The sequence below is a fragment of the Dreissena polymorpha genome, chromosome 7 (assembly GCF_020536995.1).
Source record: "Dreissena polymorpha isolate Duluth1 chromosome 7, UMN_Dpol_1.0, whole genome shotgun sequence".
NCBI lineage: Eukaryota > Metazoa > Mollusca > Bivalvia > Myida > Dreissenidae > Dreissena > Dreissena polymorpha.
In genome coordinates, this window is record NC_068361.1 from 54,324,644 (window position 1) to 54,346,283 (window position 21,640).

General features: G+C 35.3%; 2 protein-coding genes across 5 annotated transcripts in view; one reads left to right on the plus strand and one right to left on the minus strand.

Moving 5' to 3' along the window:
* LOC127838333 (uncharacterized) overlaps positions 1 to 21,640 on the minus strand; it is an 86,109-nt gene that overhangs the window by 21,409 nt on the left and 43,060 nt on the right. The gene's annotated exons all lie outside the window — the stretch shown is intronic.
* LOC127838324 (uncharacterized) overlaps positions 17,643 to 21,640 on the plus strand; it is a 66,935-nt gene continuing 62,937 nt past the window's right edge. The window contains exon 1 of one of the 3 annotated variants that reach the window (XM_052366014.1): positions 17,643 to 17,848. In XM_052366014.1, the coding sequence (XP_052221974.1) occupies positions 17,666 to 17,848 (183 nt within the window). In that variant the 5' untranslated portion in view covers positions 17,643 to 17,665. Of the gene's footprint in view, positions 17,849 to 20,826; positions 20,870 to 21,640 lie in introns of those variants that run through there. The other 2 variants (XM_052366013.1, XM_052366018.1) reach the window with 2 other exon arrangements.

Consider the following 21,640-nt stretch of genomic DNA (forward strand, 5'->3'; position numbering starts at 1 on the left):
GATTTATTGATATTTTTTCTAATTTTTCTGGATATTTTTCTACTTGGATGAGGGTGGGCAAATTTTTTGTTTAAACCACTATTTTTTATGCCCCCGGATTGATAGATCAGGGGTATATTGTTTTTGGCCTGTCTGTCTTTCTGTCTGTCATTCTGTCCCAAAACTTTAACCTTACAGTAAAGTTTTGCAATAACTTTTGAAATATTGAACATAGCAACTTCATATTTGGCATGCATGTGTTTCTCATGGAGCTGCACATTTTGAGTGGTGAAAGGTCAAGGTCATCCTTCAAGGTCAAAGGTAAAAAAAAACACCAAAACTTTAACCTGACAGTAAAGTTTTGCAATAACTTTTGAAATATTGAATATAGCAACTTCATATTTGGCATGCATGTGTATCTCATGGAGCTGCACATTTTGAGTGGTGAAAGGTCAAGGTCAAGGTCATCCTTCAAGGTCAAAGGTAAAAAAAAAAGTGGCGCAATAGGGGGCATTGTGGTTCTGACAAACACATTTCTTGTTGATTTAGGTTATTGACCCTAGAGCAATTTGATCATATATTTTCATTGAAACAGAAAACAACAGGCACATGTTTAAAATTGTTCTCTGTTCTCTGTTATATAAAATGACTTGTACAATCCACTTCATAACTTTTAATAAGACATAATTTATGAAAAATAACAGCATTTTACAAGATTTTATTTCTTTGATGAGAATAACAGAAATATCCCAAAGTATTTAATAGTTTTTTATTTTGCATGCTTTATAATTTTCTTAATTTCAACTCTTGTTATAATACAGTAACTAACAGAAACTAACAGAGGGATCACCTATTATGTACTAAGCACTTAAGGTACTTTTGAATAATTATGCTGTATATTAGAAGATTCTTTGCAATAAACCCTCTTCCTCAGCTAGTATATGCATTATGTACATTTCACACATTTTTTTTATACCACATTTATATACCCAGTGGGCATCCAACGTTGCTGCAACGTTGTATTTAGGTTGCATTCGAACGTTGCAGTTTGGTTGTACGAAGAGTCCAAATGAAAGTTTTCTCGATGTTTTTTCCAAACGTTGCTGCAACGGTTTTTGCAAACGTTGCTGCAACCTTGTATTTAGGTCGCATTAAAACGCAGTATTTTTAAATTCTATTTTTTTTTATAATATAAAAATTTAAAACTATTTACTGCCAACCGTTCTTTCGATTATTATCGGCAGTTATGGAACATTATCGAGTTTGTTTCATACAAACAACCATTATTTGATGTCTAGAGAAAGTTCGCTGAAACGCTCCCCGAGTGGGAATCGAACCCACCAACTCCCGATCACTAGGCAGATATCTCATCCACTACACCACATCGACTGTTAAATGTTGCAGACAAAAATGTTGACTATTAATTTTTGGTTGAAACTTTGAAACTAGATTCTACCATTTTAATGCATAACGCAACTTAAGCAATATATTTTATCCGGCGATTTTGAGTTAAAGTTAATATTTAGCATCGTAAAGTTTAAGCAACTGATATGTAAAATTTAAAAAAAATAATTTCTAAAATGTACAATAAATCATATATGCATGAACTGCATTATTATAAAGTATGATTCCTACTCAGGGAGCGTTTCATTAGACCCTCTGTAGACACCAAGTACTGGTTCTTTCTAGGAAACGGACTCGACAGTGTGCATATCTGCCGATAATACTCGAAAGAGCGGTTGGCAGTAAATAGTTTGTTTATTTTTTTATATTATTTAAAAAACGAAATACTACGTTTGAATGCAACCTCATTTAAATACTGTAAACGTATAGAAATTCGTTGGCATGAAATTTCGTGGTTTAATAATAAACAACTAATTCGTTGACACGTTATTTCGTGGATTTATAATTTTGGGGAAGACTGACCGTCATAATATAAACTTTTATTAAAACAGCCAGAGTAATAACGAAGCATAATCTGCTTATCTGTGTTTACAGCAAGATTTGAGGTTGATATGCACTGAAGCATGACAATGTTTCTCATAATTGTCGATAAGAGCGATAAAGCGGCGTACTTGTGGGTCCCCGCTCGCTAATTGCCATCAACGTTGTTTTGACAATAATTGCAATTCTCAGCGCAATCGGTCACCTAGTAGTAACAATTGAGTAATAAGGTCCCCAAAATACACATGTGAAAACCGTTATGTCTCTTTTACCCCTAATTGGCACTAATTGACATATGAGATAAATCTGCAAACTGTTAATATGACGACGTCAGGTAAAAGAAAACAATCGTTGATGTACAGTTTAAATACCCTGCTTGATTGAAAAGTATTATTACCCAAACACTTATCAAGAAAACAACATATTGTATTAACTAGCATAAATCAATCTCAATCGAAAATGACATTCGGAAATTACCGATTTCGGATTAAGAATGTATAAATGATGGTTGGAACTTCAATTCGTGGTTCAACTGACCAACGAAATCCAAAAAAATTCGTACCACACGAAATTTAATGGTTTAACAGTACAACGTTGGAAAAAAATGTAGAAGCAACGTTGGAAAAAAAACGTCAGGAAAACTTTCATATAGACCATTGGTACAACCAAACTGCAACGTTCGAATGCAACCTAAATACAACGTTGCAGCAACGTTGGATATTGTGACAACAAAACTGCAACGTTTGAATGCAACCTAAATACAACGTTGCAGCAACGTTGGAAAAAAACATAGGGAAAACTTTCATATAGACCATTGGTACAACCAAACTGCAACGTTTGGAAAGAACATTGCAGCAACGTTGGAAAAACCGTCGGGAAAACTTTCATATAGACCATTGGTACAACCAAACTGCAACGTTTTGAATGCAACCTAAATACAACGTTGCAGCAAAGTTGGATGCCCACTGGGAAACTGCAACATTTGAATGCAACCTAAATACAACGTTGCAGCAACGTTGAAAAAAAACGTTGCAGCAACGTTGGAAAAAAACATCAGGAAAACTTTAATATACACCATTGTGACAACCAAACTGCAACGTTTGATGAAACATCCGGGTAATGTTTTGTTTGCAACGTTGTGACATCGTTCGGTAATGGTTGCCGACGTTGCTACCTAAATATTACGTTGCAGCAATGTTCCCACAACGTTTGATGCCCACTGGGATAGTGCCCTTTTCATACTTGAGATGTGTGTTCAAAGGCGCTTTACATTTTTTCCATGATCACTGGGTCATAAGTCGTCCGTTAACATCTTGGTGCAGTATGCAGCCACGGCACATTGGCTTATTTCCCTCACAGGTACCCATTTATACACCTGGGTGGGGCCCGGAGGAGCAGATTTTGGATAAATTTCTTGCGCAAGGAAATTCCAGTGGTCAGGGCGGGATTAAAACCCGGGACCTCTCAATCCCTAAGCCAGCGTCATTCCATTAGACCACTGCTCCAAAGAACCATCTTTATAACTATTGCGTGGAGTGTGCTACTCACTGATGAAAATGACAGTCATTATGGCATCTAATACCAAACCTGGCATCAATTACACAAAAAATACAGTATTCTAATACCAAACATGTTTCAACATGCCAAATTTTATCAAGTATACATTTGTTAATGCCTGCATATTTATAAATTTTAAGAAATAATATGTTTAACTTATAGGAACTTAAAAGAAACATGATTTCACCTATTTATACAGACTTACAGAGAAATACTGTATGTAAGTCAGAGAATAATAAAAATTCGTGATTGTTTTTTAAACGTGAAAATTACTCAATTTGTCTTTTTATTGTGTGAAAAAATACCAACCTAAGCACTAGGCTTTTCACCAAATAGGTGTGAGTCTTCTCTGGACCCAATATTGTGTGTGTTATTTTCACAATATTAGGTATTAATGCCATGGTCAAAGCATGTTCATCTGATTCTTTATACCCAATTCACTTGTATTCTATCAGTCATGTCACATATTTGAACTCAAAATGAATGAATTAACATTTCACTTTCCAAGTTATGCTTTATCTGGATAAAATCAGAGGTTTTGCATGTTGCACAGTCTAACACGTATGAATTTTATGACCCGGTCCTAGTATCACGAACATACTTAAGTCGATATTTTGACTCAACTTTGAGATTTTGCTCAATTATTGAGATGAATGTAAACACCTTGCTCAAGTTGGTGATCACGAAACGTTTTTGAGTACTCACCTTTGATTTTGAGCAAAAACATTTGAGCAAGCGTTCAACCTGTCTCATGTTATAAAGCAGTACTCAGTAAAAGGCCGCTTTTGTTGAACACATTCAACGTTTACAAGGGCGTTAGCCAATTGAATGCGTTTTTGCAGACAGCAGCAACCTGTAAAAAAAGTCACAGGTGGAAGTAACGTACCCTGGATAGTATGTGGACCCAAGAGCCCAATATATTCAAAAAAATATATAAAATCATGTTTAATGAGAGAAAAATCGACAAAGAGCCGTGAAAAAATTCACCCTCTGATATTGAAATCAATTAATTCATTGTTATAATTCTAATATCAGAGGGTGGGGATCCTGCGGTTACAAACAACGCACCAGTACAGGGAGCAGCAGTCAATATGAGGCAGCATCTGATCCAACTGTTTAGTTGAAAATGTCGTAAAGTGATAGTTAAAAATATTTAAAGTGATATATTGCCTTAATATTATATATTCTCCAAATAGGCAGATCTAGTAACAACACACCCAAATATCAGTTTTTGCTTCCTCATGCTTTGGTTCAAGTAAATACTGGGTTACAAGTTTGCGAAAGAAAGAGTTCTTAAATATTCTTCATATTTATTCAAGCTTCATTAAAGATCATATACTGAAGGTACTTTTTCCTATTAACACTTTTTCAAGTAATTTTTTTTTTGCCAACTGACCATGGGCCTTAATGGGTATTGGAGATCATGAGTACTGCCCTTCTCGAAAAAGTGCACTAAATGTGCATTTAATGCGCATTAAATGCGCTTTTAATGCGCATTAAAGCTCATGTTATTGGCACCCTATTTTTTGCTAAAAAAAATACGGTGCCAATAACATGCGCTTTAAAGCGCATTTAACTTAACAAGTGCATTTTTCCTTTCAAATAATACACTTTTTGAGTGTATAAATGCACTTTTGTGTGTATTTTAAAGTGTATGTAAGTGTTTTTAAGTGAATTAATATGCTTAAGTATATTTAAGCGTATTAATTCGCTTAACGTTTTTTTTTGTTTCCCAAAAAGTACACTTGAAGCGTATTTTAAGCGTTTTAATTTACTTAGGAAAACATAATAAAATACACTTAAATACGCTCTAGTGTATTTTTTTTTAAATACGCTCTAGTGTATTTTTTTGAAAAAAATACGCTCTAGCGTATTTTTGGGGGAAAAAATACGCTCAAGTGTATTTTTTGAAAAAAATATGCTCTAGTGTATTTTTTTAAGAAAAAAAACGCTCTAGTGTATTTTTTAGTGTATAAGTGCACTTAAGTGTATCTTTGAAAATGTCTATTAAAAAACACACATTCATTTGGATATGAAAAGTGGCCAGTTTAAATATGATCTGAAAGAACAACAGCAAATAAACTTTGAAATAAACACATTTATTAACATAAATCATTTTAAAATAAACAAGTAGTTAAGACCATTCTATGGGTGCTTAAAAGCTTTTCCGCTTTCCTCTGCAACTGCTTCCCCCTGTGCCTATACTTTTTGGTTTACATTGTTCCATTTAAAGAATGCATTGAAAAATAACATGTCAATATACATTTTTTTCAAACAATATCACAATAAATAACAATGGCAAATAAAATATGTTGAAAGACAAAGACATAGGCTTACCAAATTGTCAAATAGCAAAAAAGTTTAAAAAAATCTTTCTCAATCCTCACATGGTTGTTAATATTGTTAGAGATTATTTCTTGCCAAACTTGTAATGTGGCGCACAAATTATGTAAGTTTCTCGAGTTTATATAAAAAAAACACTAAAATTACATCAAAGATAATTCATTCTAATTATTAAATATATTAGCACTATGGACGTGGAAGCTCATTTGAGATCTACATAACTTTCCAAACTTGAAGATATATACAACCATTTACAACTATTTACACACAAGATATCTCAGTTTAAACTATTAAGGGGACATATCAACAGCTAAAACAGTATTTTATATTCTGAAATAAATAGATATATATATAAATATATTAAAAATAACTTATTAAATGATTTTTTAAAACAGACACTTTCAGAGGGTGCAAGAGACATTTTGAGGTCGTGGGAAAATCTTAGGAGCGACACAAATTTATTATCTAAACATTACAAACAATCTTCTCAATGCACTTCGCATTTTGGTCTCGATGACTGATCGGTCTACCTCAAATTTGCGGGACATAACATCTGAAACGAAAAGTCATGAAAAGTGTTAACAAGAAAACAATTGTATTTTAATTTTAGAGTTTGAAAAATGTAGGTAGCTGTGGCAAAGTGAATATGTTGTCCTCATAGATACTGACAAGTGGTCTCCTTTCAGATCTTTCCAATAAACGGCTTATATCCACGATTTTGAGCTTCAGTACCTTAGTATGCAGTAAGATTTTATTTAAATAACATTCATAATTGAAGTCTTATTAAATAACAATTTAATGTCATAATTTGTTCTTTAAAAACCTGTTGCCATATATAGTTTAAATTCAAGATTATTACCAATGATAGCTTCTCGTTCAGCCTCTGGTAGGCCGACAAGAGGATCCCCCATGGTGGTTATGCCACCCTTGAACAAACAGGTGGCCAGCTGTTCCTCTGTAAATACAGCTCTCGTAGCTTTTGCCAGTGCCTTGGGCATTCTCCTCTCAAATTGGATCACACTTTCAATGATCTCCTGAAAAAAAAAATTTAAAACAAAAATTCCGATCAATGTGAATTTCACCTTGGGGTTTAACCTTCAAATATAAAATATAAAAGTTTTTATTAAATATGGGGGAAAGAAATCTGTTCATTAATGACAAGAAATAGGTATAAATAAATTTTAAGATGACAATAACCATAAAATACAGCCATAATAATTCAAATGGTGTTTTTTTCTTTAAAATTGCATTACATTTACTTATCCATTTACATTTGCCAGTGACAATACATAAATATGATAATGATCATTATTAATTAAATTAAAAAGAGATGCAGAAATGAAAATATAAACCTGTTACAGCTGTTCTAAAGTATTCCAAAAAAAACGGCAGTTGTTGAACTATGAGACCATATCACTTTAACCACCCACTTTAAATCTTCTTTGCAACAAACTTATTGTTGATTTACACATTGTAGTAAATACACATTGTTTTCATCACACAATATTTCATGTGCTGAAAGAATTTGTAGATATTTGACAATAGAATTATAAGTCTTAATGTTGCTCAATATTTTAAGTTGCTAAAACCAAATTGTTTACAAAAAATAACTTCCTGTGCTCCAAATAACTTGCTTTGCTCCAACCAATCAAAAGTGGTTTGTTTTCAAATAGATGGTGCCAGAACCAATCAAAAGTCTATAAACACCCCTTTGTTTGGGCTAGATGGAGCACTGATAGAGGGATTAGTGTTTATGATGCTAATGGATCTCTTATCTGATCCTGATCTTATCTGATATTTATTGAATAATACACAGCACACTTAGCATATTATATTTAATTGTGAATATTTCAATATAACATACTGAATGGTGTTAGCAAATAATAATAATATTATAAATATTATTTAAATTGTCTTTTAAAATGTATGTTAATAGTCAATGTGGTAGACATTAATTGAATTGGGGTTAAATATCAGTGTAAGAAAGTTCAAATACTTATTTTTTATGTTGTGGAGATATAATTGATTCTGGCAAGCCCACATAATATTTTTGACACTTTCAATATTTTTAATTAGTTTCCCACAGCCTGATTTAGTTGTACTTTTCCCTTTAAAAGCTGCTCTACTGATTCACATATTTTATGAGCAGACAAATTGCAACAATAAGACCATAAACATTATGTGAAGATAAAAAAGAATTCAGTACAATCCTCCTATTAAACTATATCTCTGTCCTTTAACTTCAGTTATTTGCTATAGTGTTGCTCTTTTTTATGAAGATGCACTAAAACTACACTTGTACAGAAAGACTTTTTTTTGCAAATCAGAAGATACACTAAAATGCACAAAAAATGCACTTCATTAAAAAAATGCACTTATTATTGCATAAAAAGATGCACTTTGTCTACAAAAGATACACTAAAAGTACAGTAAAATACACTTAAAAAGATAATGAAAATACAGAAAAAATGCACTTTAGTGCACTTAATTATGAAAAAAGTGCAGGAAAAATACACTTTTTAGTAAAAATGCAGAAAAAATACACGTTTTAAAGCGTATTTTGTTAAAAAGTGCATTTTATTTTGACAAGGGTGAGAATCCTCAAAGTGAAATTAACAAGAAGGCTTTAAAATGTATTTTTACCTAATAATAGAGAGTGTAGAGTCTATAAACATGGATATTATTGTCATACTAGAAGCTTGGTAAATAAACAATTACATATATTTGCTAAATGTAACAATTCATGTACTAAAAGACATCCTTGATGATGATGCTTTGTTAAATAATCAAGTTGTTAGTTATCCCCCGCCATAGGCGGAGGGATATTGCTTTGGCATTTCAAAAAATGTAATATACCAGTCATGATATTACAATCAATATAAACTAATAATTGTAAAAAAATATGTGGGTTTTTTTGTCGTTTGTGGTTGGCGGTCCCTTTAAGCTCATTTAACGTTAATGCGAATCGTTATGCTAGCGCTAAGTCAGTTTTGAATGCAGAATAGTTAAACAAACACGCTTTGACAACAGGAGAGCGTAACGGTGGTAATATGATAATACATAATATATTAATTCATTTTGCTTCAGACTGTCTTTAGTCCAAATTGTTTATGTCATATCCCTATCCATTAGACTAGTTTGTCACATCTCACGTGCTCCCAGGGAATGTTAGCATTACAGCAAAGAATATTCTGATTGCGTTGAACAGAGATCAAGTCTATCAAGCACTGTAAGCCATAGAAAGTTAAATGCTAAACTAGTATATAAGCGTGGGGTTAATTTTCATATGGAAATGCCAGTTGATATTGTTACATGGGAAAATATATATTTACCTAAAGTAAATGCATATTTCGGGTAATATAAGTTTGCACATGGTTCCTTGTTATATCAGATAATTATACATGAATATAAAACGGACATTCCGAGTTGTTGCTGCAAACTAGTATAGCATTATATATTACGTGATGGTTCATCCAAGGACTTAAAACCACAAAACAATTTGATGCCCAAGGCTCTTGCAATAGACATGTGCTGATAATGAACACTTTCACATTAATTATACATGTAGCCATTTGGATTACATGACACATTGCGTATCCAATGGAACTGTATGAACAACTATCACCATTGTCTGTGGTAGCTGGAATGACCGGGAGTCATTAAATACTTAAATGCTATAGGAGAACTGCTTGCTTTCAATTTAATTTTGCATTTCAAATTTATGGTTTTTAAATCACATGCGTGTTACGTTTGCAGTGGCGTAGCTGCTATTAGGCACAGCTGGCCTGGGCCTACAATTTTTTTTTTGAAACATGAAAAAATAATACTGCTTCAACTTCGAAAAACGCATTAAAATGTTGACCCTGAGAGGGTCGAGGTGTTAGAAATCTGCATTTCATATTGACATAATCCTCAGACAATGGATTCTGGTAGTGTTCAAATGACATATCTTCCCATTATCAACTCTACTTCTTTCTATGTTCATAGATTCTAGCTCGCTTCTTTTCACGTGCGTTGCTGTTACAAGTTAACATAGATCTACATGAAGATCTACTTGTCTCCCTTTCAACACTACAGTAATTTGTAATTGATTATCGTTGGATATCTAGATATGCTTTAAATCTCACCACAGGCATTATAGGATTTAAAAATTCTCAGGAGGAGGACCCCGAACCCCCCGTTTTGATGTAAACTAAAAATAAAATAAAAAATTATATCTTTGTTGCTCGACACATGTATTTTTTACCCACCAGATAGCTTTAGATGTAAGGCAAAAAAATAGTTTTTTCCCACTAACCCAACAGACACTTTACTCTTTGTTTGATTATTTTTGCAAGCATTTGATCATATTCACTTAAGAAATTTTTACATAAAGACAGAAATATTGCAAAGATTTTTGTCAATTGAACATCCTGGTGGGAAATTCCAACATTTTTTGGCTGTTAATAATGGTCAATTAAGGTGAAAACCTGGTTGTGACAGCTACTCCAAATAAACCCATACTTTTTTGTGTCAACCATAAAGACAAATGATTATGTGTTAGTAGGTAGACTGTCCTTGTAGGAGAGCAAGTTACAACAGACCAGAGTGTGTTGATTTATGACCCACCTCTCTAGAGAGAGTGCAGTAACTGTCACACCTCACTGCTCCTTTGTATTGCAAGTTAAAGGTACACCCTTGGACACTCTAGTGTGGCTAGTGCAGTGGTCGGTACCATGTCATCTCACTTAATAGAGTCAGCTTGTTTGGTGGTCACCGGGATGTGGTCTTGCCATTGAGTACTCTGGTTTCCCACCACCGCACAAGATCACATACAAATAAAAATCTGTTTCAGCACAATAAAATATTATGGGATGACTGGGAAATGAAGCAATAATTTTAAATTTGTCCCAACTTTCCATGCGTTCTGTTTAACTTAATGTGACAGTGGAGGGACTCACCACAGATTCACTTCATATGTGCAATCAAAGAGGTGCACACACAGATTTGCAGTGCATTCAGGAAAGAATAAAACAAGTAAATAATTAAGAAAAATTAAAAAGCTATGAAACGCGAGGAAAAAAATAATTGGCTTCTTAAGCTTTAAACATTGTAATATAATTTTGTAGTATTACTCTGTACCGGTAAGTATACAATTAATTAGAATAATTGACAAATTGTTTTTAGTATTTTAGTGTTCTTTTGTTTTTGAGACTTTTCATTTCAAAGCTGTCCTTTAAATAAAAGCTGAGTCGGTCTACATTAAAAGTATATGTTGAGGCCTTTACACTTTCAACTATTTTACTGTCATTTGCAATGCATTAAAATGGTTCACTGACTTTCTGAGTTTTAACTTTATAAAAGTTTGATATGCAATTGTTTGATAAAGAGACAGTTAATGTGGCAGACTACATGTAGATGTTTTTTTTTTCATTAAACAGGTCTACTATCCATCAGAACTGCTGTCAACACTGAGGTATGTACCTAGTTGCTTACTTGTGATGAAATGAATTTAAATACTGCATGTACTTTTTGGTCAATGAGCATGTTTTCTTTATTAATCATAAATCTCTTGATAAATGCTTGATAAAAATAAAAGATCTCCATTTTAATAATGTCTTTAAACAAATCATTACTTTGTTGAAAGTATTAATGGGCATTGCTTGTTATACTTACAAATAAAATGAATTCAGGCGATATCAAAGTGTTTTTACAGTAAAGGCATTTTAAGAAATTACATCAATAAATGATGTACTTGCCACACAGACAGCATGAGATGTTTTGTGAATAACTGAATATAGAGCTAATATTACATCTTTAAACATTCAAATGCTGCATGGCCTCTTTAGCTGACCACATATAGATCTACCTGGCACTCCTTAACTCCATTAACATAAACTTTAAGCATGGACAATTATTTGTTGTATTAACATTCGGTTTTGTTTGTGTATGTTTTGCACGAGTTTAATAAGACTATAAATGTATACTGTAATGTATGCTTCAATTGATTAAAATTGCTTCCTGTATGGTCATCGATCAATTGTTTGTAACAATACTTTAATATATTAATGCATATAGGTCAGTGCCAGGTTAATATGGGTGATCTTTAGTAATTAACCTTATACAGATAGTGCTCTATATCAAATCTCCACATTAGATTATTACTACCAGCCATTCAATTGATGTATACAACATTTATACTGAAAAAGGTGTAATAAGTTCTTTATTCAACTTACTGTCCATACGTCCCCATTTTGTCCTGTTTTTGGGAGGTTTGTACGGCCCTCTTGACATTAAATTATTTTTCCCAACATTCATGACAAATGATGATTGCACTATGATTATGTACTATAAAAGTAGCAAAACGTGTTCCAAGTATATTTGTTCGTACAGATTTAGTCCCACGATGAAGAAATTAACTCATGGTTATGTTTTATTGTTATAGGGCCAGTAGTAGTACATGTATATATGTATTGTGCGCATTTCCTTTTATACAGTCATCAGTTTAAAATTTTCTTAAATGTACTACTGATACAAGCTTGGAAAAAATACATTCCAGCCTGCTTCATATAAAAATTAATAGAATGTATAGTATGAGATGTTCCTTTAAGTTTATTGTCAAAGGAGGGAAATATCAGTTCAAAGGAGTTTGTGACTAAATTTTGTTAAAATAGCAGAATTTTATGCTTAAATAATGAATCAAAACTTAGGAATGGATAATGAATAATTTCAAAAATACCATAAGCTAGAAATGGTGCGGCAGAGGCCGACGCGTATCCCCATGCCGCATGTTTGACCCAGGAGCACCCCAGGTTTGGTAATGGGGCCATGCATAGTTGAGATTGACCGTATTGTCATAAGAGAAGTTCAGTATCAATTAGAAGTGAATCGGTGGAGAATTGAAGAAGTTATAGTAAAAGGCAATTTGGGGTGGGTGTGGTCTATGTGGGCGGGGCACCCCAGGGTTGGTAATGGGGCCATTCATAGTTGAGATTGACCGTATTGTCAAAAGAGAAGTTCAGTATCAATTAGAAGTGAATCGGTGTAGAAATGAAGAAATTATAGTAAAAGGCAATTTTGGGTGGGTGTGGCCTATGTGGGCGGGGCGCCCCAGGGTTGGTAATGGGGCCATGCATAGTTGAGATTGACCGTATTATCATAAGAGAGATTCAGTATCAATTTGAAGTGAATCGGTGTAGAAATGAAGAATTTATAGTAAAAGGCAATTTTTGGTGGGTGTGGTCTATGTGGGCGGGGTGCCCCAGGGTTGGTAATGGGGCCATGTATAGTTGAGATTGACCGTATTGTCATAAAAGAGGTTCAGTATCAATTTGAAGTGAATCGGTGTAGAAATGAAGAAGTTATAGTAAAAGGCAATTTTGGGTGGGTGTGGTCTATGTGGGAGGGGTGTCCCAGGGTTGGTAATGGGGCCATGCATAGTTGAGATTGATTGTATTGTCATAAGAGAGGTTCAGTATCAATTTGAAGTGAAATGGTGTAGAAATGAAGAAATTATAGTTTCAAGCAAACAGTAAACAAAGCGTGGGGATAACAACATGAAAGAGTACATTTTTATGTGTTGATGTTTAATTATCCCCATGCTGTTTGAAAAGCGTGGGGATATTGTGGTTATTTCTGCCATCAGTACGTCTGTCTGTTCGTCCTGGCCACTATCTCCTTCTACACTGTTAGCACTAGAACCTTGAAACTTACACACATGGTAGCTATGAGCATATGTGCGACCCTGCACTATTTGGAATTTTGATCTGACCCCTAGGTCAAAAGTGATGGGGGTTGGGGTGGGGCCGGGTCAGAGATTTTCACTCATTTCTTTAGGTTATTTTACATTAACTTCTTCATTTCTACACCGATTTACTTCAAATTGATACTGAACCTCTCTTATGACAATGCGGTCAATCTCAACTATGCATGGCCCCATTACCAACCCTGGGGCGCCCCGCCCACATAGACCACATCCATCCAAAATTGCCTTTTACTATAATTTCTTCATTTCTACACCATTTCACTTCAAATTGATACTGAACCTCTCTTATGACAATACAATCAATCTCAACTATGCATGGCCCCATTACCAACCCTGGGGCACCCCGCCCACATAGACCACACCCACCCAAAATTGCCTTTTACAATAATTTCTTCATTTCTACACCGATTCACTTCTAATTGATACTGAACTTCTCTTATGACAACACAGTCAATCTCAACTATGCATGGCCCCATTACCAACTATGGGCCGCCCCACCCACACCCACCCAAAATTGCCTTTTACTATAACTTCTTCATTTCTACACCGATTCACTTCAAATTGATACTGAACTTCTCTTATGACAATACCGTCAATCTCAACTATGCATGGTCCCATTACCAACCCTGGGGCGCCCCTGGGTCAAACATGCAGCATGGGGATACGCGTCGGTCTCTGCGGCACCATTTCTAGTTTTAGGTTATTTTACATTTACTTCTTCATTTCTACACCAATTTACTTCAGATTGATACTGAACCTCTCTGATGACATTACGGTCGATCTCAACTGTGCATGGCCCTATTACCAACCCTGGGGCGCCCCGCCCACATAGACCACACCCAACCAAAATTGCCTTTTACTATAATTTCTTCATTTCAACACGATTCGCTTCTAATTGATACTGAACTTCTCTTATGACAATACGGTCAATCTCAACTATGCATGGCGCCATTACCAACCCTGAGGCCCCACGCTCACATAGGCCACATCCACCCAAAATGGCCTATTACTATAACTTATTCTTTTATTTAGGTTATTTACATTAACTTCTTCATTTCTACACCAATTTACTTCAAATTGATACTGAACCCCTCTTATGACGTTACGGTTGATCTCAACTATGCATGGCCCCATTACCAACCCTGGGGCGCCCTGCCCACATAGACCACACCCACCCAAAATTGCCTTTTACTATAATTTCTTCATTTCAACACCGATTCACTTCTAATTGATACTGAACTTCTCTTATGACAATACGGTCAATCACAACTATGCATGGCCCATTACCAACCCTGGGGAGCCCAGCCCACATAGGCCACACCCACCAAAAATTGCCTTTCACTATAACTTCTTCATTTTTACACCGATTCACTTCTAATTGATACTGAACTTCTCTTATGACAATAAGGCCCCATTACCAACCCTTGGGTCAAACATGCGGCGTGGAGATACGCGTGGGCCTTTGCCGCTCCATTTCTAGTTAACATTACATCAAGATAGAAACATAATTTTAAAAAAGTAATGCACACAACTTTAGATGTCAAGGTGGCATTTATCCTCCATAATAAAATCTAACAGCTTCTTCCTGTTCTTCTTCTTGAAAACTGCCTTGCACACAAAACTCCCTGTCCATCAGACCTTCAGAGAAGTTACTTCCCTTTAAACCACACTTTTATCATGGTCCTGGCCATGTTTGATTCTGAGGGTATCCACTGTTTATGAGTAATATGACAGCAATACAAAATTAGTTTTGATTTTCTTTGTTATATTAAGAATAAGCTTGTTAGGAATTTTTGTATTCAGTTAAATGAATGAAAACTGAGGTATGTGGGATGATAACTAAATTACAGAGGTATGTATAGGATGATAATGCAATTACTGAGGTATGTGGAATGATAACACAATTACAGAGATATGTATATAATCATAACACAATTACTGTGGTATGTGGAATGATAACACAATTACTGAGGTATGTGGGGTGATAACACAATTACTGAGGTATGTGGGATGATCACACAATTACTGAGGTATGTGGGATGATCACACAATTACTGAGGTATGAGGAATGATAACACAATTACTGAGGTATGTGGAATGATAACACAATTACTGAGGTATGTGGAATGATAACACAATTACTGAGGTATGATGGATGATCACACAATAACTAAGGTATGATGGATGATCACGCAATTACTGAGGTATGTATAGGATGATAACACAATTACTGAGGTATGTGGGATGATAACACAATTACTGAGGTATGTGGGATGATCACACAATTACTGAGGTATGAGAGATGATAACACAATTACTGAGGTATGAGAGATGATCACACAATTACTGAGGTATGTATAGGATGATAACACAATTACTGAGGTATGTGGAATGATAACACAAATACTGAGGTATGTATAGGATGAAAACACAACTACTGAGGTATGAGAGATGATAACACAATTACTGAGGTATGAGAGATGATCACACAATTACTGAGGTATGTATAGGATGATAATACAATTACTGAGGTATGAGAGATGATAACACAATTACTGAGGTATGTATAGGATGATCACACAATTACTGAGGTATGTATAGGATGATAACACAATTACTGAGGTATGATGGATGATCACACAATTACTGAGGTATGTATAGGATGATAACACAATTACTGGGGTATGATGGATGATCACACAATTACTGAGGTATGTATAGGATGATAACACAATTACTGAGGTATGTGGGATGATAACACAATTACTGAGAGGTATGTGGGATGATCACACAATTACTGAGGTATGAGAGATGATAACACAATTACTGAGGTATGAGAGATGATCACACAATTACTGAGGTATGTATAGGATGATAACACAATTACTGAGGTATGTGGAATGATAACACAATTACTGAGGTATGTATAGGATGAAAACACAATTACTGAGGTATGAGAGATGATAACACAATTACTAATATATGAGAGATGATCACACAATTACTGAGGTATGTATAGGATGATTACACAATTACTGAGGTATGTGGAATGATAATACAATTACTGAGGTATGAGAGATGATAACACAATTACTGAGGTATGAGAGATGATCACACAATTACTGAGGTATGTATAGGATGATAACACAATTACTGAGGTATATGGGATGATCACACAATTACTGAGGTATGTGGGATGCTCACACAAATAGAGGTCTGACGGATGATACCACAATTACTGAGTAAAGTGGAATGATCACACAATTACTGAGGTATGTATAGGATGATATGACAATTACTGGGTTATGTGGAATGATCACACAATTACTGATGTATGTATAGGATGATAACACAATTACTGAGGTATGCGGAATGATAACACAATAACTGAGGTATGTGGGATGATAACACAATTACTGAGGTATGTGGGATGATCACACAATTACTGAGGTATGTGGGATGATCACACAAGTAGAGGCATGAGGGATGATACCACAATTACTGAGTTATGTGGAATGATCACACAAGTACTGAGGTATGTGGAATGATAACAAAATTACAGAGCTATGTATAGGATGATAACACAGTTACTAAGTATGTATAGGATGGTAACACAATTACTGAGGTATTTGGAATGACAACACAATTACTGAGGTATGTGGGATTATCACACAATTACTGAGGTATGTGGAATGATAACAACATTACAGAGGTATGTATAGGATGATATCACAATAACTGAGGTATGTATAGGATGATAACACAATTGCTGAGGTATGTGGGATGATCACACAATTACTGAGGTATGATGGATGATCACACAATTACTGAGGTATGAGGGATGATATCACAATTACTGAGGTATGTATAGGATGATAACATAATTGCTGAGGTATGTGGGATGATCACACAATTACTGAGGTATGAGGGATGATCACACAATTACTGAGGTATGAGGGATGATAAAACAATTACTGAGGTATGATGGATGATAACACAGTTACTGAGGTATGAGGGATGTTCACATAATTTGATACTTACAACCATCATGACCAGTGAATGTTTGATATTTCAGGGTTGCTAGGGATTTGGGCTAGTATGACGATCTCTGACGGCACTGTGGCTGCTAAGGGTGCTATAAGGGAGGCAGGTAGCTGCGGGATGTGTGTGGCATTGGCGGCGATGTTGGAGACCCCACCATGGCTGCTGTCAGGAGCAATGAATTCTGCTCGGGCCCACGAGACATGGTGCCACAGACGAGCTGTGTACCAGATGTATAACGTAAGTATAACTACTAACCATCTCAGCTATTGGATTAGGATCACATGCCAGTAACCTTTTTTGATGTATATTAAGACAGGTTAAGAATCTCTCATAGCTACTCTTGTCATGCTTACAAGAATGATTATAAAAATATCTATCCATTATTAAAGATCATTATCCCCACGCTTTTTGAAAATATTGTGGTTATCTCCGCTGTCTGTCCGTCTGACTGTCCATCCGTCCTGGCCACTATCTCCTCCTACACTATAAGCACTAGAACCTTGAAACTTATACACATGGTAGCTATGAGCATATGTGCGACCCTGCACTATTTGGAATTTTGATCTGACCCCTGGGTCAAAAGTTATGGGGGTTGGGGTGGGGCCAGGTCAGAGATTTTCACTCATTTTTTATGTTATTTTACATTAACTTCTTCATTTCTACACCCATTTACTTCAAATTGATACTGAATATCTCTTATGACAATACGGTCAATCTCAACTATGCATGGCCCCATTACCAACCTTGGGGCACCCCACCCACATTGACCACGCCCACCCAACATTGCCTTTTACTATAACTTCTTCATTTCTACACCGATTTACTTTAAATTGATTCTGAACATCTCTTATGACAATACGGTCAATCTCAACTATGTATGGTCCCATTACCAACCCTGGTGCGCCCCCGCCCACATAGACCACGCCCACCCAAAATTGCCTTTTACTATAACTTCTTAATTTCTACACCGATTTACTTCAAATTGATACTGAAAATCTCTTATGACAATACGGTCAATCTCAATTATGCATGGCCCCATTAGCAACCCTGGGGCCCCCTCGCCCACATAAACCACACCCACCCAAAATTGCCTTTTACTATAAATTCTTCATTTCTACACCGACTTACTTCAAATTGATACTGAACATATCTTATGACAATACGGTATATCTCAACTATGCATGGCCCCATTATCAACCCTGGGGCGCCGCCTGGGTCAAACATACGGCTTTGGGATACGCGTCGGCCTCTGCCTCGCCATTTCTAGTTAACACTAATGCTCATTTTGAAACAATTAGAAACAATGAGGGTCTGAAGATACCATTTAACAGTTCACTTGAAGATGTGTTTCTAACCAAGTATAACAGGTGCATTCTGTCATTGGTCAGGCAGGACTTCCCAACATGGGCCATCATCTTTCTATTTGATTGAGCCACTTTACAGAAGAGAATGCTTAAAATAAGTTTATCCTTATGTATTTTTTGCGGCATACCTGTTTAAACCAGCTTTTCACCATAGCTACTTTTGTAAGCGACCAATCAATTTGAACATTAAATTTCCTGCCTGCAGGCCTGAAACTTTTCCAAGTAGAAAATGCGAAAACTATAAACAGTTTTCAAATTTACATTAATATTTTATTAAATCGACTTTCTATTTTTGGAAAGTATAGGGTATGAAAAGAGATATTACAGTGCCTTTAGCAACAATGTTCACTGCGTGTTCAGCATGAAACAATTTTATCTCTGATAATAAGGCTTGAGAAATAGAGCAGTTTCACACTCAACTCTTAACATAATTACAGTTTGTGTGTGACCCTTTATGTTTAGAAGATTGTCAGCGCCAGAGTGTTTGTACTTAAAGGCTGTGTTCTCATATTTAAGCACCCTTTTGAAGAAGAGGGGGTATATGTTTGCACATGTCGGTTGGTCGGTCTATCGGTCAGTCTTTATCCACCAAATGGTTTCAGGATGATAACTCAAGAATGCTTAGGCCTGGGATCAGGAAAGTTCATAGGTACATGGATCATGACTGGCAGATGACCTCTATTGATTTTCAGGACTCTAGGTCAAAGTTCAAGGTCACAGTGACCTGAAGCAGTAAAATGGTTTCCGGATGATAACTCAAGAACACTTAGGCCTGGTATCAGGAAAGTTCAATGGGACATTGGTCATGATCCGCAGATGACCCCTATTGACTTTCAGGTCACTAGGTCAAAGTTCAAGGTTACAGTGACTTGAATCAGTAAAATGGTTTCCGGATGATAACTCAAGAATGCTTTAGCCTGGGATCAGGAAAGTTCAAAGGGATATTGGTTATGACTGACAGATGACCCCTATTGATTTTCAGTACTCTAGGTCAAAGGTCAAGGTCACAGTGACTTGAAACAGTAAAATAGTTTCCGAATGATAACTCACGAATGCTAGCCAATCATACTCTAACGTATTCACACAACGGCTGCCACTACAACTGACAGCCCATTTGGGGGGCATGCGTGATTTACAAACAGCCCTAATTGTTTAAAGATATTTCTTGTTTTAATACTTTGTTTTCAGTTTGTTCAGTACTAAGTTACATTTGTATTCCAATAACTGACAACAGCCCTACAGTCAATTCAATGGTAGGGGAGAAAAAGCACATTAACAACGAAATTCATTACCCCATCCAATTCATGTTCTCTGCAAAACATAAAAACTTAAGAAAAATTCATCATAGTTGTACAATTTTACTTTGATGAACTGTTTTTTTATAAGAATGTTTGCTACAATTTAATAATACGAGTATTTGCTTCATTTGAGCGGTGCAAGTTTGACATAGTCTGTGGTAAATTATTTAATGTTCCATCAATAAATAAAAGCATAAGTGGCTCTCAAACATGAGGAACATGTCTGTAAAGTTAAGTAGGAGAGTTTTCAAACCTGTTTGCATTTTTTGTGACCACAATAAATTTTGAGGATTGGCAATGTTCACTCTGTATAACAACCCCTGTAAATTTAAAAGCTCAAAACTATAATTTTTTTAACTATATTTTTTACCAAGCTTTCAGCTAACTACATTATATTAGATAGATAATCGCTCCAATGACCTAAAATACCCAACATTGTATTATATAAGCAGTTATGTTGAAAACCGTTTAAATATCGGTATTGGGCCTAAAATATAACAAGTGGTTATGTTGAAAACTGTTTCAATGTAATCATTTGTAAAATTTTATAAGTGGAAACTAAACATGTGTCTACTCATATTGTAAACTGAATTTAGGTAAGCATTTCTTATCAAATATATATCTTATGAACAATAGGATTGTTGATATAATGTCTTATGTAGGCTAAACAAAATGAGTTACAATACAAATATAGCTTGAATTTTGCATTTATGTATGAACCCTGTATTTGCAATAATACTTATTGTACTTAGTATATAATAATGTCAGAGTTAAGGCACAGTTTTGTATACTGATTATCTTGGTTCTCTTTTATTTAATTTTGAGCCTACAATCTCAGCATTAATATAAAGGCTGATTGTCTTTTTAGCTCAGCTGTTTTCGGAGAAAACCCGAGGTATTGTCATAGCAAGCTTGTTGTGTCGTGTCGTGTCGTGTCGTGGTCGTCGCCCGCATCGTGCTAAAACCTAAACATTTTGTCAAGGTTTTGAACATTGGCTCTAAAATCAAAGTTCTTCAACCTACAACTTTGAAACTTTATATGTAGCTGCACCTTGATGAGTTCTACATGCCACACCCATTTTTGGGTCACTAGGTCAAAGGTTAAGGTCACTGTAACCTCTATAAAAAAAAAATACTAAAAAAATCTGACAAGCTTTCATTTATTCAAAACTGCACCCGCAGCCGAGAGTGGCACCCGTTATGCGGTGCTGTTGTTATAAAGACATTTTTATGCCCACGGGAGGGTGGTATATAGCAGTTGAACTGTCCGTCAGTCCGTCTGTCCGTCTGTCCAAAAACTTTAACATTGGCCATAACTTTTGCAATATTGAAGATAGCAACTTGATATTTGGCATGCATGTGTATCT